General features: G+C 38.2%; 3 protein-coding genes across 3 annotated transcripts in view; 2 read left to right on the top strand and 1 right to left on the bottom strand.

The window, feature by feature from the left end:
* The window catches only part of LOC110459950 (protein sister of odd and bowel-like), a 102,190-nt gene extending 96,848 nt beyond the window's left edge, over window positions 1-5,342 (top strand). Inside the window, exons 5-6 of the mRNA XM_021512483.1 lie at window positions 3,086-3,235; window positions 4,254-5,342. Coding sequence (XP_021368158.1) covers window positions 3,086-3,235; window positions 4,254-5,203 — 1,100 coding nt within the window. The 3' untranslated portion in view covers window positions 5,204-5,342. The remainder of the gene's footprint in view (window positions 1-3,085; window positions 3,236-4,253) is intronic.
* Window positions 5,343-8,799: 3,457 nt separating this feature from the next.
* Window positions 8,800-25,192, bottom strand: LOC110459981 (ATP-binding cassette sub-family B member 8, mitochondrial-like). The gene is made up of 18 exons (XM_021512649.1): window positions 25,028-25,192; window positions 22,235-22,679; window positions 21,141-21,296; window positions 20,458-20,603; window positions 19,560-19,635; window positions 17,878-18,018; window positions 17,092-17,177; window positions 15,899-15,996; window positions 15,127-15,232; window positions 14,853-14,925; window positions 14,298-14,417; window positions 13,576-13,648; window positions 12,875-13,008; window positions 12,663-12,734; window positions 10,996-11,174; window positions 10,806-10,864; window positions 10,171-10,259; window positions 8,800-9,539 (listed from the first exon to the last, which is right to left on the bottom strand). Exons 1-18 carry the CDS (start codon window positions 25,099-25,101, stop codon window positions 9,429-9,431), a joined length of 2,238 nt encoding a protein of 745 aa, XP_021368324.1. The 5' UTR covers window positions 25,102-25,192; the 3' UTR covers window positions 8,800-9,428.
* Window positions 25,193-25,370: 178 nt separating this feature from the next.
* LOC110459939 (opioid growth factor receptor-like protein 1) overlaps window positions 25,371-26,973 on the top strand; it is a 32,403-nt gene continuing 30,800 nt past the window's right edge. The window contains exon 1 of the mRNA XM_021512466.1: window positions 25,371-25,561. Coding sequence (XP_021368141.1) covers window positions 25,424-25,561 — 138 coding nt within the window. The 5' untranslated portion in view covers window positions 25,371-25,423. The remainder of the gene's footprint in view (window positions 25,562-26,973) is intronic.

Raw genomic sequence — 26,973 nt, 5'->3', positions numbered from 1 at the left:
AACCACTTCTTCCATTTATGATGAAAATTACATATCTGAATTTGTCCGAAACCTGTTTTGAAAAGTTCTTTTTACACAACCAATAACATTTTCTATTTGACGTTTCGATGAACATTACGATATGTACACTGTCACCTTCATCAAACAAATGACCTGTGAAACGTATGCACACGAAGGTGTAAAATGTGTACGAGTTGTCCACAAAATCGATGTCGATTGGGCGTATATACAAAAGTTGTTTTATATGTACCGAAATGACTCGATTCAGCTACGCTTTGTTTAATACTTGGTCATAGATGTGCGATAGTTTTTGAACCCCCTCATCTCGATTTTGAACTGGCCCACTGCGGCGTATCCAGATGGCTTCCTTTATCTGCCGCTTGCACAGATTGCTCTCTCTGTCTAAAACTTTGGAGTTATCCCAGTCAATCACATGATTTTTTCTGTGTGGCATGGTCTGTGATTGCCGATTTATTTATCTGGGACTCCGACTGCTTCCTTTCTGATGAAGGTGACAGTGTACATACGGTACTAGTCATCGAAGCGTCACATGAAAACTATTATTGGTTGTGTAAAAAGAACTTTTCATATCCCATACCTACCAACCTGAAGAGAATATTATGAAATTTCCGAAACCTACGTATAATACAGAGAAAGGTGAAGGTGTTTATCAAACCTCGTATAACGTTACAGATATACAACGTTTTGCTACAAAAAATAATATCCATCTATTTCGTGTAAACCGTGTTAGAATAAATTACAGCTATCCACCAGTCAACCAAATTGCTACGTAACAATTATAGCGCATATCATCATAATAATAATAATAATTCAAGGTTACTATATACCGCTTTATTACAACCTAGTTCGTAGGTCGTCTCAAAGCGGTTCACAAATTATTATCCCTGGTTCTATAACCACCAATCAGCCAACATCTTTCTCAACTCCCTGGGGAGCATACAGCCAGTGCTGCCATTTCGGCGCTCACAGCTAGCGTTCTACAATTCTAGCACTGCCCAACCACGTACTCATTTACAGAAGAATGTAGGTAACAATCGCTCTCACTATATATGCATGTTTACGAACAGCGACAGGATAAAATATAAGACTTACGAGTTTGCAAGTTTACAATTCGCTGTGAACATTGTGCTTTCTTTTCTCAACTTTTGTCTACACTGATATCAAATATATTTGAATCTTCAAAGATTTTTTTTTAAACTAAAAAACTGATAAGTTAAATAGAAAGTTATTTTATGTTTTATTTAATTTGCAAGTGCACATCTTTGCTTTGACTGTCATCAGCGGACCTTAAAACACCATTCACTGAAGCATATAAGAAAAGTTTAAATATAAGAGCCAGTGCCCACACTTCCCTAGATATAATGACAAAGTCTACCACTGTTGCTGAACGTGTTAGTTGACCCTTTTCAGTCAAGCGCAACTACCCCGTCTCTACCTAGGCCCCCTTAGACGTAATTAACGTAAATAGTACAACACCTCGTATGATACAGTGTTCTTATGTTTCTACTTTTGGTGAGGATGGTTTCGCCTCAAGTTTGTCTGTACGGTTTGACTGAAACGTGGTAAGTCACAACGTGTTGTTGAGAGCTTTAACTAACTGATAGATTGCAGCGATATTAGAAATGTATGTCACTGGAAAAATGCATCGTGGTGTGTGTGAATGAAAGTTGTGATCGGCAATTTGGCACTAAGACGGGAACCAAGATTCAATTAAATATCTTTTAGGTGACCTCACATAATAAAACGTTACTTTTTCAAATAGGTATGCATGTATTTTGACCGAATAGGAGTTATAATCACTAGCAATATAACGAGAAGAAGCACCTGTTTGAAAATATTGTTGGCAGGTGCAAATATCGAAACAAAGTTACCATTTTACTGCACTAGTACTGCAACAAGATAATGATTTGTTTTAAACCAGTTCCGAATACTAGGTAGAATAATGAAGAGTCTATGTCAAACCTGTTCCGAATCCTAGGTAGAATAATGAAAAATCTATGTCAAACCTGTTCCGAATCCTAGGTAGAATAATGAAATATCTATGTCAAACCTGTTCCGAATACTAGGTAGAATAATGAAAAGTCTATGTCAAACCTGTTCTGAATACTAGGTAGAATAATGAAAAGTCTATGTCAAACCTGTTCCGGATACTAGGTAGAATAATGAAAAGTCTATGTCAAACCTGTTCCGAATACTAGGTAGAATAATGAAAAATCTATGTCAAACCTGTTCCGAATCCTAGGTAGAATACAGTAGAAAGGGAAGTGCCTATGAACCCATTAAAACATCACAAAGTCACAGCTTTGGGCTACAACAGATAATTTGTACTAAAGCTAATCATTCATGTTAACCATGCCAGAATATACTCATGCTAAAAGGCTACAGCTAACCTCGGTAACTGGTAGTCCAGCTACAAGGCTGCGGCCAACCTCAGGTACTGATTGATAGTCCACCAGATACATGGCAACGATTAACCGCGGGGACTGATAATCCACCAGTAGATACAAGGCTGCAGCTAACCTCGGGAACTGATAGACCACCAGATACAAGGCTACTGCCAACCTCGGAAATTGATAGACCACCAGGTACAAGGCTACGGCCAACCTCGGGAACTGATAAGCCACCAGCAGAGTCAGCCACCATATTGTGAAAATACTCACTTGGAATTAGAAGAAATGAAGATATCCTGGCAAAGGAGTTATATTTTGTATATCCGAAGAATACTTATCATGAACTTGTCTTAATCTTCAACAACAGTATTCGAAGGACCAGCTAATAAAATATTAAACTACCCAACCACCAGCTAAAGAGTGTTGTGAATGATGTCAAAACAACCGCTAAATAATTATAATATTATATCGTACTTGGCAGAAATCCATCTGTTATATTAGAGGGCCGTTTTGGTTAATAACTGTGGCTGTTGAATACCAGTCTTATTAAGATTGGAGACAAGCTACGTGTTTGATTCTTTACGCAGATATTTTTGATTATGTTAATGTAATAGACTTGGTGTGTCAATACGAGATTGTAAATATTAATATGTTCTGAACCTTTGTATTTGTAGCAGGGGACGAACTGGCGATGCTCAGCCATTACGACACGTCCTTGACCGATGTGACGTCGAAAGCACCAGAACTGACCATGGCTCCGTCCGGGCACCGTTACCTAGTCGGCACACGCAAGAGAACCATCCGGGACGTCAACTTTATCAAAGGTAATTAACTCTCGCACGAAACTATTTGTTTAGGACTTTTTTCTAAAAACGAAAGTGAAATCAGACATCGTACTTATCATGGTAGGAGCTTGAGTCCGTAGCAAACCTCGTGAATGCAGTTTGAATATTGACAAGGAACTTGTGTAACATGGTGTTATTGTATGAGAGCTATTTAGACACTGGTTATTTGTGAGTAGCAACACAAAGTGAGGCACGGTAGTCTAGTGGTAGGACGCCGGCTCGTGACCGAAGGGTTGCGGGTTCTACTCACGGCACGGCACTGTGTTGTGTCTTTGAGCAAGATACTTTACTCAGCTTGTTCCAGTCTTCTCAGCTGTATATGAGTACGTGGCTGGGCAGTGCTAGAATTGTTGAATGCTGAAATGGCAGCTCCGGCTGTATGCTTCCCAGGGAGTTGAGACAGATATTGGCTGGTTGCAAAGGCCCTATAACCACGGATAATAATTTGTGAACCGCTTTGAGACGACTTACGAACTAGGTTGTGAAAAAGCGGTATATAAGAACCTCGAATTATTATTATTAGTATTAAAAACTAAAATATGTTTATAATTCATGTGTATGTCCCAATTCCCGCCTTGATGTAAATGGAGCTAAGTGCAAAGTCTGTGACTCGAATAATATACGTCAAAGTGACCAATATTTGACATATTTGTAAATGACATGTATTTCCCAAGATGTCTCTTTTTCTAGCATTCGATTTGTAGAACTAATCGCAAGTCTAACCAAGATGTCATTGTGCGATAACAAATCTTCTGCTTGTCGAAGTTTGCTTTAAACGACTTGGTGTCCAAAGTCTTATAAAGCGTACATGGTTCTGACGTGTATTGTGCTTGTTCTGATCTCATTGAACTTTTCTCTTTGAAATACATTTCTTTTTGAATATCTGAGAGAAAATTAATTGAAAACTAGTTTTCTTTTAAAAGTCCATCGTCAAATTCTACATAATGAGATTGCACATTGTTTAAATAAATACATATTTATGAGTTTTACGTTTCAGGTTGGTTCCGATCAAACGGGTATCTGCCAGACTTCGAGACAATGTCAGAATGTGATCTAAATGACCAGCTTTGTCGATTCTACCTCGATGCCCGGACAAAGGATGACAAACCTTTCACAAGGAGTAGCCTGCTCGGGCTTCGGGCCAGCCTCAACCGTTACCTCATGTCACTTCCTCCTGGAAGGAAGCAGTGGAGATCCATCCTCAAACACCCTGCGTTTACCACATCTAACAGGATAATGAACCGGAAATCAACAGAGGAGAGGAAGAGGGATATACCACCGAAAACTGTGCCTATCTCTCCAGCGGATCTCAAAATGTTGATGTCGTCCAAGATCCTACAAACCTCATTACCTATAGGGCTTCAGAAAAAAGTGTGGTTGGACATCGTTCTTCACTTCGGTCTTCGTGGTAATAAGGCAATGTGGTCACTGACTAAGAACTCCTTTGTGCTGGATGAAGACGATGTTGGGCGACAATACTACCATCTAAACCATTACGTTGAGATGCCAAAACAGGAAGTGTACTCGGAAATGAAGGACTGGTATTGGTTTTCACGAATGTACGAGATCGCAGACAATCCGGAGTGTCCTGTTCAGAGTCTAAAAAAGTATCTACAGAAGCTAAGTCCGAATTGTAACGAGTTCTTCCAGAGAGCCGTGGAGTCCCGGGTACTTTGTAGTGCCGCCGATGAGGATGCTCCCTGGTACCGAGGGGCGATGGGTGACCATGCGGTCATGAAGATGATGAGCGACATATCTAGGTTAGCCACGCTGTCCCACATCTACACCAACACCTCCGTCAGGTCCACGCTTGACGTCTTGCTGGGAAAACAGGGAGTCATTCTGGATGTACTTTTCGTGCAAAAAGGAGAACCACTCACTTCAGAAGGATTGCATTTCAAAAGCATTTTGATTCACGACGCATTCTACAACTGTGCAGGGGAATGAACAGTGAATACACAACTTGCATCCGCATAGCCGAGTGAGAGTTTTGTTATATCGTCCGTTTATCTTCTCTCGTATTGTTCTGAAACATCTAAACCTATTTTATTTTGGATAATAACTAAACACTATTCTTACTCAATCTAATTAAAATTATATCATCACATCGCTCCTGTTTACTGATATGTCGCGTTGAAGATCTAACAACATCCCGTAGAGAGTCATGTTCAGGCGACCTTTGCATTAACCAATCAGATGAGAGCTTACGCATTTCTGTAAGTGATGATGTAATGATTTCGGAACACACTTGCTATGGTAAAAGACCGAGAGGTGTCAAATGAGCATCGAAAATGGCGGCGCCCATGACACCACGCATTAAATGCTACAGGTCCTGCTTTCTGATTGGTTGAAAGAAAGAGTTATGTCGCGTTTTGTTTGGCTTGTTATAAATACGATAACGCATTCATGTTGACCTCTGACGTGACCCTCTATGGGATGTTGTTAGATCTTCGACGCGACATATCAGTAAACGGGAGCGATGTGAAGATATAATTTTAATTAGATTGATTCTTACTCTTCGTTATGTTTGGTTTGAGGCTTGCCTGGACAAAAAACAACTATATATACCACCAAAAAGCACAGACGGTCAAATAGGGATACGCAAATAAGTTATCAAATTCAATGGAATCATGTATGAATGACTGGATGCAAACGGGAATTAATAAGGAAGTTTTATTTAGAAAAAAAATGTCCCTCAAAGAGAGCTAAATTTAACTTGAATTGCAGAATCCGTACGCCAACTCGATTCAAGAAGTGAGGCGTTCTTCAAACGGCGGACTTGTTTGATCAATGTTTTTGAGATCACATCAGAGAAACAAGTAAGAGAAGCTTTCTGGAATGTGACAAAGAATCTATTGCGTTTGGTTTATTTCATTAGAGCGTAAAACAATCAGTAAATAGACTGTCTTGGTCATTTTGTTGCACTATGCTTTTGTTGCAGCATCAACGACATACAGTTATCTCGAGATAACAAAAAAAACGAGGCGAGAGTTATGAAACACTCGTTATTGCAAAATAACTCTCAGATATACGAAGAGCAGTGGTGTAACATAAGAGACGCGATTTCCCTTAATATGGATCCATCCGATGAAACCACGGAATTAGATTAGCGATCTAAGTCCGTGATGTAACTAGGACGGACAACCTAATAAAAGCGGTGTACACAAACCATGCTCGAACGCGTAAACAATGGGAAATGATGGACGCTTATCATCACGTGCACGTGAGTGACATTATATTAGTGACACCTGGCAACGTTATTCAATAAATTGTTAGTGAGCACGCAGAGGTGTGAGAAATACCTTCATACCACAATTACGTAATGCTGAATCGAAAGTAAAGGAACTCAAAACAGATAAATGGAAAAACATTGCGAGTAAAATGGTGATGTTTATGAATCGTGTTGAGGAATGGTTTAAAATCGCTATTATATTGCGTAAATACGAATGTTTGTGGAATAGTTGGTAATAAAAAATGGTGTAGACATGAATAATTGTCCGATTATCATTAAGATATTGACAGAAATTGGAATCATTTCAGTTCCTCTATTTAATGTACTTGCCGGCGACATAAGAATGTACCTCCATCCTTAATTAAAATACACATCGTCTGCACCTTGTTTCTTTCTTCCTCCTTTCGCTCTCAGTTCAATCATATAATACACTATTTTTTGTCACTATCAAGTAGACCTTCTCTTCTATTTATTCTCTCGTGTAACTCAAAGACGTCGATTAGACAAGTCATTAATCAACATCATTGTAAATCAGACAGATATATAAGCACTGGTATGCTCTTAAAACTAAGATGATGCTGACTGGAAGTATGGGAGAGTTACCCCTCAAATTTACAGAGGACAAATTTGTTAAAACACTAAAATTATTTCTTCTTGATAACCAAAATGTCTACGATGGCGTTATAATGTTGGTAGGATTATAAATTTGGCATTTAGCTAGCAAGCATAGAGCTTTACAAAAAAGAAATCACCTCAACATATATTTTAGGTCACAGGGGTCTTATTTGTTAAAATTATGTCCTCGAAGGAGCCTAAAGGCCTAGGTCCAAGGATAATGACATTTGGCCATCAGCATGTTTGAATGGCGTTCTACAAAGTTAAAACAGAAAAGGTCAAATTAATCAGGTGAGAGTCTTAAAGCCCGTGGGCCTCTTGCTTCTGCTATTTTAATTTGTCCTGGAATAACAATATCTTGCATCTCATTTCTCCACAGAATTTGAAATTAAAGACACAAAATTGTCCTCTTCATCGACTTTATCTTTTGACATTTATTCACATTATGATCTCACTACCAAACTCTATGGCAAAGCGATTTCTTTATTCAGACGTAGCTTACAGCTATGTCAACAGTCAATCGGGAACCGTCGGCCCTTCATAAATTAGCCTGTCAAATCTAGCTACTGAAAAATGACAATTAGCAATGAAATTATTCATGATTTATTTTATTTCTTATTCAAATGTCATGTCAATAAATATGCATAATTAAATATTAGTCAGATTAAAACACAATAGATTCAATGTTGTAATATTTCTTTATTTTTCCAGTCCACACTGACATTCAAAGATAATACATGTAGTAACAACCACAGCATGGTGGCCAAATCACACACACACACACATAGCTATAGACCATCATGGCTAATTAAATTGTATTTTTCGAATTTGATCACATTGGTAAACTCATATTTACATCACAAAAATGATGTAATTTGAAAGATTGGTATTTGCCTAAAAACAGTTTTATGTACTGCAATAACTATATGAAATTGACAAATAATTTCTTCTCTTGCTTTGTAACCAAGAAAGTGAAACCATAGAGCCAGTTATGGTGGGGGATCTTGTTAAAAAATAAGCCGTTTCATATTATCAATTAACCTAACAGCCAAACAATGGATTTCCTGCGTTAATGAACTAAGTATCATCGACGGACAGGAAATGAGTAATGGTATTGTAAATCAAAGTTTTACTTTATACACAAACAATTGTGTCGCATCGTTTTAAGACTGACTGGTCTTACATGTAGCTTGACAAAGGGACCACGACAAACGGAACACTCGGTATTGAAACGTTGCGACACGTTTAATATGTACATTGTGTATAAAGTAAAACTTTGATATTACGTATTTCCAAACTGATGAATCTTATTGAAAATAATGGTATTGAACAGATCAACATCTGCTGTAAATACAAGGAATCATGCTCTGAGATAGTAACTCCAGCCGAGCATGAGAATATTTTTCAAAGATGACTTTTCAAAGAGGCACGGTAGTCTAGTGGTAGGACGCCGGGCTCGTGACCGAAGGGTTGCGGGATGAGTCACGTCACCGCACTGTGTTGTATCTTTGAGCAAGATACTTTACTCCGTTTGTTCCAGTCTACTCAGCTGTAAATGAGTATGTGGTTGAATTGTTGAATGCTAGCTGTTAGCGCTGAAATGGCAGCACTGGCTGTATGCTCCCTAGGGAGTTGAGAAAGATATTGGCTGGTTGCAAAGGCCCTATAACCACGGATAATAATTTGTGAACCGCTTTGAGACGACCTACGAACTAGGTTGTGATAAAGCGGTATATAAGAACCTCAAATTATTATTATTACTATAAATTCAGTTTCTTCTTGGTTATATAGATTTATCATCTGGTCACCTGACCAAAATAAAAAATTATTCCTTAAATCACATATTTAAAAAAAAAGTTGTATATGAAAATAAATTCCTGCCATTCACAGAATTCGTTTACACTCCTATATTAAAATAATTGAAGATCAGGTAGAAAAACAAAAGAGTATTAAACTACTCAGAAAAACACTTGATTCTGAAGGCAATACAATTCATGGAAAACCAAGTTCCAACCGGTGAACCCACAGTTACAATGTTTACCTAGAATTACATGAAACACCTGAGATTTTTTTACATCTGAAAAGTCCTGATGTACACACACAAGTAGTTTGGTTAGCTCTCTGGTTTAGAAGTAAGGGTATATCTAGCACTTCTTGATCTAAAATAAAGGTATTTCTGGTATTATTGATTTAAAAATGGTCACAAATCTGGAACTTTTTTAATTTGTTGACCTAGAAATGCAAGTACATCTGGAGCTTATTGAACTGTGAGGATGTCTGGACTTTGTTGATGTAGAAATGTAAGTACTTCTGGAATTGTTTGATCTAGAAATGAGAGTACTTCTGGAACTCGTTGATTTCCTCCTCTATTTCCTGTTGACGTATAAGTTCCCAGTACAAACCTTTCTTCTTCTTCAGACTGGTATGATCTCCCATCTGTAACACACAAAACATAAATTTACTGTTTCATACAAGCCTGCAAACTAACCTGCATGCTTGCAAGCACACTCCTAATTTGTAGTACATGTATTTCCAAAGAACCAAGGAGAGTTTATGTCCTACTGTGGCCTCTGATGTTGTCCAACTAGCATCTGTCCAACACCAGTTTGACAGCAAACATCCTTAGGTGATTAGAATTCCAAATTGTGCAAATGGCGGGTGCTCTTGTTTTAATTCTTGTATCTTCCTCTGTTTTCTACCAAAGACTTTGGTTTCATTTTTTTTTACATGTTTCATTTCACATTTTTTTTTATTGAATATTGCATATCTTATACAAATTCAAAAGGAATTGGGCAACAGGCGTAATGCCTATACAAGCCCTCTCCTATGGTATGAACAAAATATATTATAATATATTTATTGTGGAATAATTTAAAAGTTTTTTCTACATCTAGGACATGTTAAGGTATCTGAGGCGTTTTTAAGAAGTAAGGCTATAAAAAGGATCTGGTACATATCAGATTGTGGGGGAATGATCTGACTGATAATTGTTATGACCCTCAGCACTAAGCATTATGTCAGTACACAGAACTTGCATCATGTGATCAGACAAACACGATCTCTTTACCTCAACAATTTTGCCACCAGATACGACGGCTATCACATCGGCATCTCTGATGGTACTGAGGCGGTGAGCAATGACTAGTGTGGTCCTGCCTGAAAACACAAAACATAACATAATCTAACATGGCTTTGATTAGTAACAACTGGGGGATGGAGACCCAACGTCCCTGCAAGAAAGTCAGTTCCATAGTGGCGGTAGGGATCCTGGGGTCATTGTACCATAGTTGCAAACATCATGTAACTTTGATCTGAAGACGGCCTCCCTTTGGCCGAAACATGTCAGCACGTGGGATGTAAATCAAACATTACATTTTGTACCGGATTCAGTGGTGTTGTTGCTCATCATTTCTATTTTAATTTGGATGGCTTTGATAAGTTTCTATGATATAGTTTCCTTTAAAGTTTGTAGAACACTTAACTTGTATATCTTGTCTAACTATTTTTCAATTTTGATCACGAGTATGAAAGTTCAAAAGTAACATAAGAAACTTAACCTGTGATTTAAAGTTTGAAATTATGAAAAAGTAACTCACTTTTGTGTCCATTTAGTTGATGCAAATCTTGATATTAATACTGTAAATTAAGAAGTTTATAGACCATTCTGAAGCAGTAAGTTACCGAGAACAGTGGGTTACCTACCCTTGATGACTTGATCTAGGGCCTCCTGGACAATTCTCTCAGACTCGGCATCTAGAGCACTGTAATTGTAATGCATAGCGTTAAACTACAGCAAGATCAGACGATGAACCACAGATTTTTCAAATTTAAATCAGAAGTGAAGTTTGTACAAATACATCATTCTGACCCGAACAGCTTTGTTACCAGTTACCTTGTAGCCTCGTCCAGGATCAGGATGGAGGGGTTTTTGATGAGGGCACGTGCAATGGCTATCCTCTGTTTCTGCCCCCCTGACACAGTGACACCCCTCTCCCCCAGGACGGTGTTGTACCCCTCAGGAAATTGGCTGATAAAGTCGTGGGCATTGGCCAGGGTGGCGGCCTCTATCACCTGAAAAGATAGAAGATAATAAGAAAGGCCCTTTACCTATTTGAAAGCGCTCAATGGTTAAAAGTACATCACACAACAACATCTAATATTATGCTAGGTAAAGGAAGCAGAGACCCCTGCTTCATAGTGATTTGAAGTTGTGTTGTCACTGAGGCTTAACCCTTTCACCACTGTAGACCAAAATGGACTCGTCCATATCAATGCATGGCAGAGTCTACTAAAGTAGCATAGGGGTGAAGTGGTTAACACACAAGAAAGACACAACCTGGAACTCACAACATTAATTATTTATTTAAAGGCTAACACCTTTCTTAGTTCCTGAAAAAGTTTTACTCCGTGACGTATATCATACATGAAGTTAATATTAAAGGACATTTTGATCAAGTGTATATTTTGTTTTAAATATTATGGAGCTGAATATCATTATGCTAAGTTCGAATGTGAAACTGATTTTAGACAATAAGTTCTAATAATGTGTCACACCTTGCCCTCGTTTCACGAATGTTCTTTAACTTAAGTCAATTTTTCTATAGAAAAAATCTTAACTGAAGGACATTAATTTCCCATAATTTCCATAATGCTCTCTTAAGGAGCATTCATGAAATCTGAGCCTGGTAAATAAAGTTGGTCAGTCAAGATTAGGAAGATCAAGGTACCAGACTACCATCCCTTACCTAAATGTCAAAATTCTCTCTGTTACCAGGGCTACATTCGCGTTACCGGTTGAAACGGTACGTGTGGCGCAGAAATTTTCCACGATAAACGAACACACTTGGACCGTTCTATAAGCAGAGCTAAAAATCCACAGTTTCATAGAATAAAAAACAATGTATCAAGAATATTATGCCCTTCTCTCACGCGTCCACTAAATTACATAACGTATCTTAAAAACTACATGTGGCTTGACATTGTTTTAGAAAGAAATAACGCAAACTAGCAATATTCAGCAGTTTAGTTTCGGCCAGGTACGTCTGGACCCCTCAATCTACACGTACCAAATTTTCCTGAGGTCAGCCTCGGTCCAAATCTGTACCTGTCGTTTTCTTTACAGGTTCAACCGGTTCAACCGTTTGAACCGGTAACGCGAATGTAGCCCTAAATACTGTCCCTTACCTCAATGTCAAAAACCTCTGTTACCAGAATATTGTCCCTTACCTCAATGTCAAAAACCTCTGTTACCAGAATACGGTCCCTTTTATTACCTCAATGTCAAAAACCTCTGTTACCTCAATGTCAAAAACCTCTCTGTTACCAGAATACTGCCTTTACCTCAATGTCAAAAACCTCTCTGTTACCAGAATACTGTCCCTTACCTCAATGTCAAAAACCTCTGTTACCAGAATATTGTCCCTTACCTCAATGTCAAAAACCTCTCTGTTACCAGAATACTGTCGCTAACCTCAATGTCAAAAACCTCTGTTACCAGAATACTATACATTTAATTACCTCAATGTCAAAAACCTCTGTTACCAGAATGCTGTCCCTTACCTCAATGTCAGAAGCTTCCGGCATGCCGTATCGGATGTTCTCCATGACCGAAGTTGCAAAAAGAACAGGTTCCTGGAGGAAAATCACAGTAGTTAATGGTTAAATACACAAATATATTGATAATTTTTAATAACAATCGCTAAAAAAAAGAGGAAAGATATTTTCACCAAATGGTAGAGAATTGACCAATGAATATGCTACTATGTGTATACCTGGTTGATGTATCCAACTGCATTGCCCCTGAGCCAAGTAGGGTCCAGATCCTTCAGGTCATATCCGTCTATAGTTATCTTCCCTTTCTGGACGTCGTAGAAACGCTCTAACAACACCGCCACTGTGGACTTGCCTGGAATAAGACATGAAACTTGTATGACACCTTCTCTGACAAAAGTATAGTATAGTCAGGTTTAATCCAGCCATACCTAGTCTGGTCATCCCACCAACCAACCAGTGCTCTGAGAACACATTACGTTTTATGTAGTGTCACATCAATCCAGTTTATTAAAATTTAGAGATAGATAATGTTATATAAACTTTGAGTTCAGCACCGAGTACTCGACACTGCAATGTCAAAAGATGACAATAGGCTAGTCTGTTTTATTGCATCTGTGATAAAAATAAATCTGAAAATTGTATTACATGACAGATACATCAAAATCAATCCCTTAAACTATATTTGTGAGAGATATTGTGATGGGAAATTTCTGAGGAAAATATGACACTAATTTCAAATAAGTTTTTAAATTCCAAAGAATTTCTCTAAAACAGAACTGTAGTATTATATCCAGCAGTATTGGATGTAGTTTCTTTTCCCTGTAAATTTTCCCCATGAAATTGAGAAAAAACATCTTTATTATAAAAGGTACAACTACTACTATATGACCTTGATATGAACAAAGGGGACTAAACATACCTCCTCCAGAGAGCCCAACAAGGGCCACTACTGCTCCAGACCGGATCTTCAGACTGAAATCATTCAGGACCGTCTACGGTACAAAAATCAAAACAATATTACTAATTCATACATTTTGAGATTTTCATTGTTATAAGAAAGGACCTAGTCACCACGTTAAGTAGAAACTGACTTTACCTAACTATCGGGGTGGGAGAAGTTTACCTAGTTGTTAGGGCAGGAGAAGCTGACCTAGTTATCAGTTAAGGAGACACTGACCTATATAAAAATGTACATATAGATAGTTCCAAATCAGGTTAGGAGAAGATGACCTAGTTATCAAGGTAGGAGAAGCTGACCTAGTTAACAAGGTAGGAGAAGTTGACCTAGTTATCAGGGTAGGAGAAGCTGACCTAGTTATCAAGGTAGGAGAAGCTGACCTAGTTATCAGGTTAGGAGAAGTTGACCTAGTTATCAGGTTAGGAAAAGTTGACCTAGTTATCAGGGTAGGAGAAGTTGACCTTTATGCATGGCTAGTTTCAAATCAGGTAAGGAGAAGCTGACCTAGTTATCAAAGTAGGAGAAGTTGACCTATATATGTAGCTTCATTCAAATCTGGGTAGGGGAATTTGCACTATTCTTGGTTAAAGATCCTCAATTTTGAATAAAATAGAGGTAATTTGTCCTGCAGATCACAGAAATGATAATAATCTTGATTGTATACATATATACATGTAGCTTACTTGTTCACTCCTGGTAGGATAGGCGAAGCTGACATTTTCAAATTCTACATTTCCCATGAGACTGTGGAAAGCAATCTTCTTCCCTCCTTTCAATGGAATGGATGGAACTGAGTTGATAAACTGTAAAACAAAAAATTCCATAAACAACTTCTTTGCATTAACAAAAGTACCCTGCTCAACGCTCTTTCGATTCAAATAGAATCACTAATAGTCTATCAGTGAAGTACTCCTCAAGATGTACACCTACATAAACTGTAGTCTGATGACTTTTTGATTCCTAGTATTATAGTTATGGAGCTAAATGCAGAGATTAATCAACATTTTAAATGGAAGGATGCATATATGGACAGACAGAAAGACAGACATTAATGTTCCTTCACTATGTTACAGAGGCATAAAGGAAATTGAGTCACTTGTCATGATGATAAGAGACAAACTTAAATATTGTTTCTTTTTTACCTTCACCTCTTCGTATTCTCTCTCAGTCTGGAAGACTTATTATTTTTGACATTTTGTATCAAATATCTTATTTATTTCAAGGTCAAAATATTTTACCTCAAATACTCTGGCCCCCGCACTCATGCCTCGTACGACATTGCCGAACAGCAGCGACATCTGTGCAAGGGACCTACAACAGGGAAAAAGGGGTTCATTAATAGCATAGTCTGTACCTGTAAGAACTCTGGCAAACTGTGGTGTTATGGTGAACTATGTTCTAGTTTGAAAAGCAGTCACATCACATGTAAGATCTGGTAAATGAATTCATCGTTGGAAATTAATATTTTAAAGTCAATGAAATTTAAAGTTAGAGGCTAACATTTGTATTTACCTTTCTATGGTTTGTGAGGCCACCAGGAATGACATAAGGTTACCAGCAGTGATTTCTTGTTTGGACATGAGCCATCCACCAGTAAATAAGGTTCCCAGGACAATACCTGGTTTCACAAACAAAAGGTAAAGTATTAAACTGCCTAACTGGTGTAAATAAAGGTGATGTGGAAACTTCAGCAATCTGGGATATTTGTAAGGCAATTAACATTGAGGACTTTATTTAGGAGGCACGGTAGTCTAGTGGTAGGATACCGGGCTCGTGACCGAAGGGTTGGCAGGTTCGAGTCACGGCACGGCACTGTGTTATTTCTTTGAGCAGGATACTTTACTTTGCTTGTTCCAGTCTACTCAGCTGTAAATGAGTATGTGGATGGGCAGTGCTTGAATTGTAGAATGCTAGCTGTGAGCGCCGAAACGGCAGCACCGGCTGTATGCTCCCCAGGGAGTTGAGAAAGCTAGTGGCTGGTTGCAAAGGCCCTATAACCACTGATAATATTTTGTGAACCACTTTGAGACGACCTACAAACTAGGTTGTGATAAAGCGGTATATAAGAACCTCAAATTATTATTATTATTATTATTATTATTTCATTTTGAGAGATTATTCATGTTATATCTTTTGTAAACAAGGTTCATCCAACATACTTATAATATTAAAAAATACCTGACAGAAAGCTTGCGGTACTTCTGTGGTTGGTACTACCTATACCTCTATTGCAAAACAGTCTGATATAGAATATATAGTGGTATATCTAAGGAATATTACCTACCATTCAATGCAAAGTTAGCAAGTCCCTGGAATGACCCTATACCAAGTCCAAGTTTTATATTGATTCGTCTTGCCATCTCAACTTCTCTTGAGTACAACCTGCAAGAAATATTATAATATCAAGTTATGATGGTTGACTCAAATAATTTCAAAAGTTTGTTCTCTCAGCATCTTTTAAAGAATTTAAGAAAATGGAATATCTGATTTCTTTTCCTTAGAAAATGGAGTAGCTAAACAACAGAAGGGAGCTAACTCTCCTATTTATGGAGTTATGCCCCTTTGTTGAAAAATGTTTAAACCACTCCTTCTGAAGTACTGCACTGATTTGCAAAGATACTTTGTACACATAACCCTTACATAGAGGGGATGTAAGTAAAGCATTTAGATTTGAATTACAATCTTCTTTTATGGAGTTATGACTCTTTTTGTAAAACATTGTTTGCACTACTCCTACCAAAGTACTTAACGCAACTGATTGATACTTGGTACACATAATTTTTACATTGTGGGGATAAGTATAGAAATTGGCGCTACCTCCCCTTATAAGGGAGTTTTGACTGTTTATAGGGGTATTAGTCTCCAATTCTGACGACAGTTCTACCTCTAATTTATTTAAATGCAAAGATGACAAAGCAACAGAAAGATGTTTTTCAGTGAAATTTGATTGAAAGGAATTTCTAATTTCTTGAAAATACAAAATATAAACAACTATGCAAACTCCTGGATGAGTCCTTGGACATTTTAACTTTATCTGTAATTAGCTGATGGTTCCCAGAAGTTGTTTTTGTAAATTTGGTAGCAATTGCTGCTTTACATTGTAGCTTTCATGTACAATATCTAAAATACCAAATCTATCTCAAGAATTGACGGGTGTCATTTGTCAGAATGTAATTGAAAATAAAATTAGCTGCATGTTGAAACACATGAATGTAGTATATATAACTTAGGTAGAGTATGGTCTTATCAACTGGTATGCTGGAAGAATTTATGAAAATGAAAATTAATAAAAATATAAGGGCACAAGATAAATGGCACAAGGTATATATAAGATTTGATAGACAACACAAAGATTAGTCTGCCGATAGTAATAGACTGTGCACAGTGGAGAGTTATTGAGACTAAGAATTAAACACTGTATCGCATCAAACTTCGATAATCTCATCTGTTCCAACTATAGATACGAGATACACTTACTCATTTTCCTTGTCCTCCATAGCAAAGGCACGCACTGTCCTTACATTACCAATGGCCTCATCTGCCAACGCTGTTGACTTGGACAACTGCAGTAAACAACAGGATTGTCATTCTATTCATATTGCCTTATACAACTGAACCATTACATCTGTATTCTCTATATATAGAGCCAAGGTTTTAAGTCTTGTACTGTGGTTTACCTAAATTAAGCTAAATGGTGGTTAAACGAAACAAGGATTATCATTTACACTTCTGTTAATATCTATGATAGATTTTGATATTGATCTTTTACAAAAAGTTTGGGATCACAATGTTCTCCGTTTACTTGACATTGGCGGCACATTGACTTACCTGTTCATTGGGCTGACCTTGACAATGTTGACTCTATGCCTTACCTGTTCATTGGGCTGACCTTGACAATGTTGACTCTATGCCTTACCTGTTCCTAGGGTAACCTTGACACTGAGGTCACATTGCCTTGTCTATTCCTGGACTGACCGTGACATCATTGCTGTTTCTATGCTTTACCTGTTTTGGGGCTGACCTTGACATAAAGCTCACAATGTCTTACCTGTTCTTGGGCTGACCTTGACATTGAGGTCTTAATGATTTATCACTTTAAGAGCTGACCTTGATATTGAGGTTACAATGTCTTAACTATTTAAGGACTGCCCTTGACATTGAAGGCGCATTGTCTTACCTGTTGCTGGGCTTACCTTGATATTAAGGTCACATTGTCTTACCTGTTGCTGGGCTTACCTTGATATTAAGGTCACATTGTCTTACCTGTTCTTGGGCTGACCTTGACAATGACCTCAGGCCTGATCCCATCACTGTGCCCACACCTACAATAGCTGGCAGGATAGTTACCATGGCAACTGTTAATTTTGGTGAAATAACGAACATGGAGCCCACACACCCTACAGCCTGAAAAAAATACACAAAAAGATGACAGGGTTATTTGTTCTTCTCAAACAAGAGTGGCAAATTCCTGAATGTATCATTTCATCTGGTCTTAATACTACATTGTATTTCATTTCACATAAATGAACAAGGAAATTAAATCTGACATGGACAATCAATAAAATGGCTTTTACAATGCAAGATAATCAATATCTACGAAATTATTAAGAGACCCTGTTACCCCCACCAGTGTACCGGGCTATACACACTGTTGTCAAACCCCCACCAGTATACCGGGCTATAAACACGGTTGTCAACCCCCCACCAGTGTACCGGGCTATAAACAGTGTTGTCAAACCCCCAGCAGTGTACTGGGCTATAAACAGTGTTGTCAAACCCCCAGCAGTGTACCGGGCTATAAACAGTGTTGTCAAACCCCCACCAGTGTACCGGGCTGTAAACAGTGTTGTCAAACCCCCACCAGTGTAACGGGCTATAAACAGTGTTGTCAAACCCCCAGCAGTGTACCGGGCTATAATCAGTGTTGTCAAACCCCCACCAGTGTACCGGGCTATAAACAGTGTTGTCAAACCCCCACTAGTGTACCGGGGTATAAACACTGTGGTCAACCCCCCACCAGTGTACCGGGCTATAAACACTGTTGTCAAACCCCCACCAGTGTACTGGCCTATAAACACTGTGGTCAAACCCCCACTAGTGTACTGGGCTATAAACACTGTTGTCAAACCCCCACCAGTGTACCGGGGTATAAACACTGTTGTCAAACCCCCACCAGTGTACTGGGCTATAAACACTGTGGTCAAACCCCCACCAGGGTACCGGGCTATACACACTGTTGTCAAACCCCCACCAGTGTACAGGGCTATACACACTGTTGTCAAACCCCCACCAGTGTACAGGGCTATACACACTGTTGTCAAACCCCCACCAGTGTACCGGTGTATAAACACTGTTGTCAAACCCCCACCAGGGTACTGGGCTATACACACTGTGGTCAAACCCCCACTAGTGTACTCGGCTATAAACACTGTTGTCAAACCCCCACCTGTGTACCGGGGTATAAACACTGTGGTCAAACCCCCACCAGTGTACCGGGCTATAAACACTGTGGACATTTACCCTGACTGGAAAATCAACAACATGCCAAACAGATGATTTGGTTTAATCCTTTCACCCCTAGGTAACTTTAGTAGACTCTTCCATGCATTGATCTGGATGAGTCCATTATGGTCTACAGTGGTGGAAGGGTTAATACTGCAGCCTTAACAGTCTAACAAACTTGGTACAAATTGTTCTCTTGCTTCAAAACTGTGGTCTAAACAGATAAAAAATCTTATTACAAACAGTTAACTAACACCGTTCGAGGTCATTTCAATTGCATGTGCATTATGAAGACTGTATAGCATGCTGTGTCTGTCAAAGTCCTTGCTTTTTAAAGATAATGTGGTTCAGATTCGTATTATTTTATTCCTTGAGTAAGACACATCGGAGAGTAGACATACAATGACATACAAATAATACATAATCCAGGTGGTTCCACCTACCTGAGTGCTGGCTTTCAGACCCTGAGATATACACAGCTTAAAGGAACTTTTGAAGTCTTGAATATCTGATGTTAACCTGGAGTAACATATGTAGAGTAGATACATAATAACATGTCCTATACAGTCAATAACATGTCCTATACAGTCAATAACATGTCATATACAGTCAATAACATGTCCTAGTATACAGTCAATAACATGTCCTATACAGTCAATAACATGTCCTAGTATACAGTTAATAACATATCCTAAACAGGCAATAACATGTCCTAGTATACAGTTAATAACATGTCCTATACAGTTAATAACATGTCCTATACAGTTAATAACATGTCCTATACAGTGAATAACATGTCCTATACAGTCAATAACATGTCCTATAGAGTCAATAACATGTCATATACAGTCAATAACATGTCATAGTATACAGTCAATAACATGTCCTATACAGTCAATAACATGTCCTATACAGTTAATAACATGTCCTATACAGTCAATAACATGTCCTAGTATACAGTCAATAACATGTCCTATACAGTCAGTCTGTACAAAGTCTTACAGATATTAGTTTAAATAAAGTAAACGAAGGAGCATCAACACCAAGGATTCTGTTACGGTAGACGTCTTATTGTTGTCATGTTTCGGTTGGCTAGGCCTACCGTCATCAGAACTATTTTACAGTGGCATTGTAGAGCTAAGGTGCAAATTACGGGTAACAATGTAATGACATCATGATATTGTTATGTAGATCACGTGATATAAACAAGTTTGGCGGGAAATTGTGACTGCAAATTGGCAACGTTGTTATCGGCTAAAATATAAACAGTATAATATTTTACTAAGCTATAAATTTGCACATTTTGCAATAGGAACAACTATCTCATTATGTGTCACCCACCTGTCAACCAGCTCTCCAGTTTTGTGTTTGTCAAAAAACTCTATGTCCTGTCGGAGGAGGGAATCAAAGAGGCGTGTTCTCATTCTAGCTGCCACGTTCTCTCCCACCGTGGCCAGCAAGGACAGGTAGGTACAGGTCAGGACACTCTACAGGTGTGTAGAACAGATACAGGTGTTACAACATTTAGACACAGATTAAGGATTAAAAGAACAAATCTGAAACGGATTGAAATACCTATTATTTAAGCAGATTCAAATCATCTAAAAAAGTTCCACAAGGTACATATCTTCTTAAATGAGGACAAGTTATCTTCTCCTATAATTATGACAAGGTATCTCTTAAAATTACAATACAAAAGGCATGTCCTAAAATTCATTTCCTCTTTTAACAACAACAAGGCATTTCATCCTAAAATTATAATGATGTATCTAATATAATTGCAAGGTATTTCGTAAAATTCTTTGTATATGAATGTCAAAAACATTATAATGATCTTCCAAATTTGATCTTTCAACTTAAAAGCATTTAATTGCCAATCCTAGATATTTATAAAGCATATCAGAATCATTTTACGGTAACCTGAACGTAAAACACTGAGGAAAACTGACATGTCCTCCCAGATACAGCAGAGGAAACAAAGTGTTATCAACTACTGGTACGTGTACAGTGGTCAAATTTGTTACCTGCAAAGCATAGTACACAATCATTTTCATGGCTGGCTGGCGAACTTCCTGTATGAAGTCCCTGGCAGCATCCCGTGTGAAGGAGGACAGTATGTTGACAATCTCTCCCAGCACCAAGGGAATCTGGATGTTAACAACGGCAGCAGCAACAGCGCACTGAAACACGACAACAGTACAACAGAAACATGTCTTTAGGATTGGTTTGGTTTATAGGGTTTAACGTGCCCCAATTTGTGCTGTGTATGCGTTCATGCTTGTATGTGAGCCGGAGACCACAGGTACTAGCCTCGTCCGTCAATACACTTATAATATTATATTATAGGTGTATTAACAGACGAGGCTAGTACCTGTGCCTGAGACAGGGTATTTAGGTGTATTTGCCTCCTTGTAATAGCGCAGATCTGATGCCGACTTTGTAGTGCTATCTCACTGAAATACCATGCTGAAGGCACCCAGCACGGTACTCCGCCCGGTCACATCATAATGACAACGGATTAACCAGTAGTTGTCATTACCCTTAATGCTAAATGTTAAGCAGATAATAACAACTACATGTACTACTTTTAAGGACTTTGGTATGTCCAGGCACGGGGACAGAACCCATTGCCTTCCTCACCTAGGCGAACGTATACATTAAAGTCAAAAGTGCAAAAGTGAGGTGTTGCCAAGCAAGGCGCTAGGAAATAAAAGGTACCCAGTAGTTAGAAGTAGAAAGAAAGATCCCAAATGTGGCAATGGGTTTTTATTTGATTTTGTTTGTTCGCCTTTGTGTCTCCGGGTAGAAGGCACATGTTCCTACATCAGTCGCCTCTTAAATTACATGCAGTCAGTAACAGCAGGTGTATTTTTTTCTCGATCGCCGATGTCTTTGGAAATTTGATATCTTTTGATATAGAAATTGAACTAATTAATTACTTAACTTGAATCAGAAATGCTTTCAGAATCGCATAGCCTTACTGGACAGAACTTCTGAAGGAGAACATTTAATTTCAAACAAATTTAGTGGAACATCATGACACAATTGGTCCGGCCATTTCATCTTTAGTGTAGAAAACCCCTCACCACACAAACCAGATTGATTATTACTGACTCACCACTACAGCTGAAATGAGATATAACAGATCTGGTCGTAGTAACTTGAAAAACGCCTTCCAATCAAATCCTGGCTGTTCAATGGACGTGTCAACATTCCTGGACCCGACCAGTCGTGATTTCTGATTTTTGGCTTTACAGTGAGCCTTGGTACCCTTTAAAACAGTCCAAGTCACATAGCCCCCAAGTGTGGCTAGTCCTAACACACAATTCACATGTCTTTCACTAATATTAAACAGCTTCCTTGTTAACCGAGTGCTTATATTCATAGAAAAAGTTCTTCGTCCAATGGAAATTGTTCCTGGTGACTTCGGTGAGGATCCTTGAAACAAGAGTCTATGTGACCCTGATCTGTTGTGCAGTTTGACATTTTTAACACCCAATTGTTTTGTGTAATTTCCTTGGCACTGAAAAAATTGTCTTCCATATTGACTACTTTGGGTGAACCTGAAAAATATAGGTTTGTACATGTATCACTAATTACCACGAATCACTTTTTAAACTTGTATGAAATAGATTATCAGCTGCTCAATGATTTAATTACCATCAAATCGAATAATAAACATTATCTGTTGCCTGGTTATGTACCTTAGAATCACCCTTCTAAATAACCCTGGTAATCCAGTCTTACTGGTGTTGGGATAGATACGATAATTAACTTGCCAACTTTTTTGAAATTTCCATGTTGGAGATTACGCATTCTCAGAAGTAAATACATAAATATTATGTGTGTATGTTCACCCTAGGAAAATCATCGCACTTTTGAAAAGCATTGTTTGAGCTGTTCTTTTAGTTGAAATCGTCAGATCTATTATTTTCATGTTTCAGCCAAGAAAATAATCATCCCCGTTACTGTTCTTCTTTTGTGAACATGGGTCCTTTAAATGCAAATTGGCAAGAATATATGAATTAAAAAGGTAGAGCTAGATTAGAGCCCTGACAACGGACTTAAACATTTTGACAGATACACGTGTAGCTCACAGGCTGGTGTGACATCTATCTGTCAAAAATGGTATGTACTTATTACTCCTTACACCAAAGAAGAAGAAATGTCTAAATCTCAGTGATGAATCTACAATTAGTTTGTATGGCTATTTTTCCACTTTATGGATACAAGATTTGGGTCCCATCTGACATGTTAAATTTCATTATTTATAATTTTTCAGAAACTCTACAGTACAGTACTGTATGGGTCAAATGAATGTAGATTTGTCACTGAAATCTTGAGTCAGGGCCAGAGTATCTGTGTGTCTGTGAACAGGTGAAACTCAGGCTACAATAGAACTACAATGTACATGTGATCTATACCAACCGCTATTGATCAGTTGATTATCTACAATGTCTACATGTGCGATCAGCGTTATATCTAAAAGGACGTTGCTGATTACAGATCAGAAATGTACCTGTACAATTTATTTTATTTAATAAAATATGAGCCATCCTCGATATCCAGGGGTTATGCTCACTTTCGCTCTCTGCATCCCTGGAATATGTCATAGCAAAAATGAAGGCTCAATGTGCGCCACCTTGTTGATGAGACAAGGAGACTAGTTCCATCGTTTGATGTAAGGAACTTCCCTATACAGAACATGAGAAAAATATTGGAGTCACCATTGACAATAAATTAGCATTTAATGTACATATATCTAAAAAAATCAACAAAGCCAACTCTATAATGGGTGTAATAAGGCGTACTATGGAATACATGGACCTGACAACATTCACAGCTTTATACAAAGGACTCGTGAGACCACATCTAGAGTATGCCAACCAAGTCTGGAGCCCCCATCTCATTAAACAGATAGAATTGATAGAAAATGTACAAAGGAGAGCTACCAAGCTAATACCCAGAATGGCTAATCTATCCTACCCCGAGAGACTGCAACGCCTGAAATTACCAACATTGGCATATATCGAAGAGCCAGAGGAGACATGATAGAACTATACAAAATCATGACCGACTTTCATCACACCTAACAAGAACACCACCACCACCAGAGGACAAGAACTCAAATTATTCAAACAAAGAACACGCCTGAATATCCGGAAACATTTATTCCTTCACCGAACCGTGGATATATGGGACGGCCTGCCATCGGAGGTCGTAATGTCACGAACAGTCCGAGCATTTGAACATAGCCTTGACCACCATTGGAAGAACCAACCACTTGTGTATAACCACAGGGAAGCCATCGAAGTCGCACATACTAATGGTCATTGATTGAACTTTAACAAAAATATCACATTTGAACATTTAAAAATTGCGATATACAAGAGACACCCATATACGTACCAACATTTTTATTTTTGAACCACACTCATTCAATTCACAATGTTACTGTAATATGATTACTTATCATTGAACATCTGTTCTCTATGGAACAGTGCAGATAATCTGTAATGGACTCGCAAAAAATACTCAGAAATCATGTTATTAATATGTTTAACCAACTATATGAACTATTGTAACTTTTATAATTGAGCTGACAGCAGAGGAAATTGTACAATTTCCTACAGTCAGAATAAATCTGTGTATCTGTACATCGAAATAATCTCGCGGTCACGTAACGGTAAAAAATGACATGCTTTGAAGTCGGGCGTCTCTCCTTTGTAATCTTCAAAGGACAGGTATCAGCTTAGCGATTGGTCTTTTTTTTTTTTTTACCTGAGACCAATCACACAGCTATCTTCGTGCCTTCAATTTTGCTATGACATCCTATTCCAGGGGTGCAGAGAGCGAAAGTGAGCGTAACCCCTGGATATCGAGGATGAATAAGAGCATGCGTGATACGAACCTCCTAACGAATGAGCATGTTGTATAACTGCTGAACAAGGAACGATGTAAGAACTGCACACTTGCTGAATACATCGTCACTTCGTGTATGACAATATGTCTTCAATCAAATGACGTCTAAGGACGACACAGTACCGGCATAACCTCTAACATGGGGGCTGCCATCTTTACAAAGCTATCATTAAATACGAAAGTAACTCGGGGTCTAATCGTTTACAATATAACGTCCTCTCTTGTTAAAACGTAAAAGACGCGTCACATAGGTGGATCCATATGGGGAGTAGTTATGAATAGGATTAAATTTGTGTCATATCTATCGGTGCTACGAAAGCAGTCTCTAAAATAAAATGTTCACTTCCGGTTTCGTTTTTGCGCTTCAAACGATATTAATTGTGCAATGTCAAAGTCTAGTAATACCCGTAGTAATAAGACTTCCTCGTCAGAAGGATCAGTGTCAAGCAAAGATAAATTCAAGCAGACGACAATGGGCAACTCTGAGAGCACAGATGAATCGCCGACACAGAGAGGACGTGCGGTAAATAGTATTATAGTTCGTGAACCAGTGAAAACGAAAGTTGTTTTCATTGTTGCTGTATTCTTGTAACCATAGATCTATGTATATCTCGAAAAAACGGAGAGACATTGTAGAGTTTACTGATATATGAATACCATGTATAAAGTGTCTTTCCCTTATATCTCCATGTAGATATATATGTTGTTACAGTGAAGAGGCGGGCAGTGAGTTTATGGTTGTTCTTAAAATAACTGTGATTCATGCAGCTGACAAACATGTAAACTCTGAAATCGATTATGTGCAGGGATAATCCTGGAGGGGCCATGGGGCCATTGACCCCTCAAAACTGAAATAGGTCCCTCCAAGTTCCAATTTTCTTTTAAATTTACATAGAATGGCTCCTCTTAATTTTGATATTGACTAAAAATTGCTGAAATGGCCTAATGCTCTCAGATTCCAGGATTTTCCCTGATGTGTACAGTACTGATATACACAATTCAATGCTATGGAGTATTTCATCATGCTAATGTAACAAAGTAGCATGTATAATTAAACCCAGGTTCTTCGTAAGGTTTCTGTACCAGTAATGTAAATATGTTGGAAAGGCAATATACTTATTTTTAATTTATGAAACATGTATAGTAATGAGACAGTATAGTGTAATAGGAAGAGGAATAGTGATAAAGATAATGCCTTCGCTGGGGCTCGAACCCGCGACCCTTGACTCTCAAGCCCGATGCTAAAGGGAAATTCCCTACAGCTGGCGCTTGTACTTCTGGGCAACCTACATGTAATTAATCCACATCTTTTACACTATACCCCCCTTTTTTCAAACACCAGCCCAGGTTCTTGGACTCCTCGCCAAGGGTTCTCCCACCTTGAACGGGGAGGGCCAACAGCACCAGTTTGTAGTAGGACAAGGAATAGTGATAAAGATAGTGCCGTCGCTGGGGCTCGAACCCGCGACCCTTAAGGTGGCTCCACACTTTCGCAATTAACCAGCAAAATTCGTTGAAACTTTCATATAATGGTTATGCAACTATGTAGAGTTAATTTTATGAAAATCTAAACATTCCGATAATACCAAAAAATTGACTTTTGGCCACTTTTAATATTTTCCGTTTTTTTTTGTGTATGGCAATGTTCGGAACAATAACAAGTACAACAATAAAAAAATGAAAAGAAGCATTTATAATTAACCCTACAAATATTTTATTTATCGCAAAATATGTAACACATGTTACACAAAGTGTTTTTTATTGAATTTGAACGGATAAAAGTGATTATCTACAAGCTAAAAGCAAACAGGACACAAAGATCTATACATATAGAGTGGGAAATTGAACAAAATATACACAATGGCTTTATAATTAATTTATTTTACATTTTACAATCACTTTGATCCGGGTGAGAGTTATCTTCCTTGAAAAAAA

Source organism: Mizuhopecten yessoensis, unplaced genomic scaffold, assembly GCF_002113885.1.
Source record: "Mizuhopecten yessoensis strain PY_sf001 unplaced genomic scaffold, ASM211388v2 scaffold10275, whole genome shotgun sequence".
Classification (NCBI taxonomy): Eukaryota; Metazoa; Mollusca; class Bivalvia; order Pectinida; family Pectinidae; genus Mizuhopecten; species Mizuhopecten yessoensis.
This window is presented reverse-complemented; position numbering and strand designations above follow the sequence as displayed.

Excerpts from the sequence above, each read along its gene's own strand:
- LOC110459981 (XM_021512649.1), bottom strand. The coding sequence starts at position 25,101 with ATGTATTCAGCAAGTGTGCAGTTCTTACATCGTTCCTTGTTCAGCAGT. Across the intron at positions 15,997-17,091 it reads ATGGAGGACAAGGAAAATGA|GTTGTACTCAAGAGAAGTTG; the intron begins GTAAGTGTATCT and ends TATTTCTTGCAG. Across the intron at positions 13,649-14,297 it reads ATCCTACCAGGAGTGAACAA|ACGGTCCTGAATGATTTCAG; the intron begins GTAAGCTACATG and ends TTTGTACCGTAG.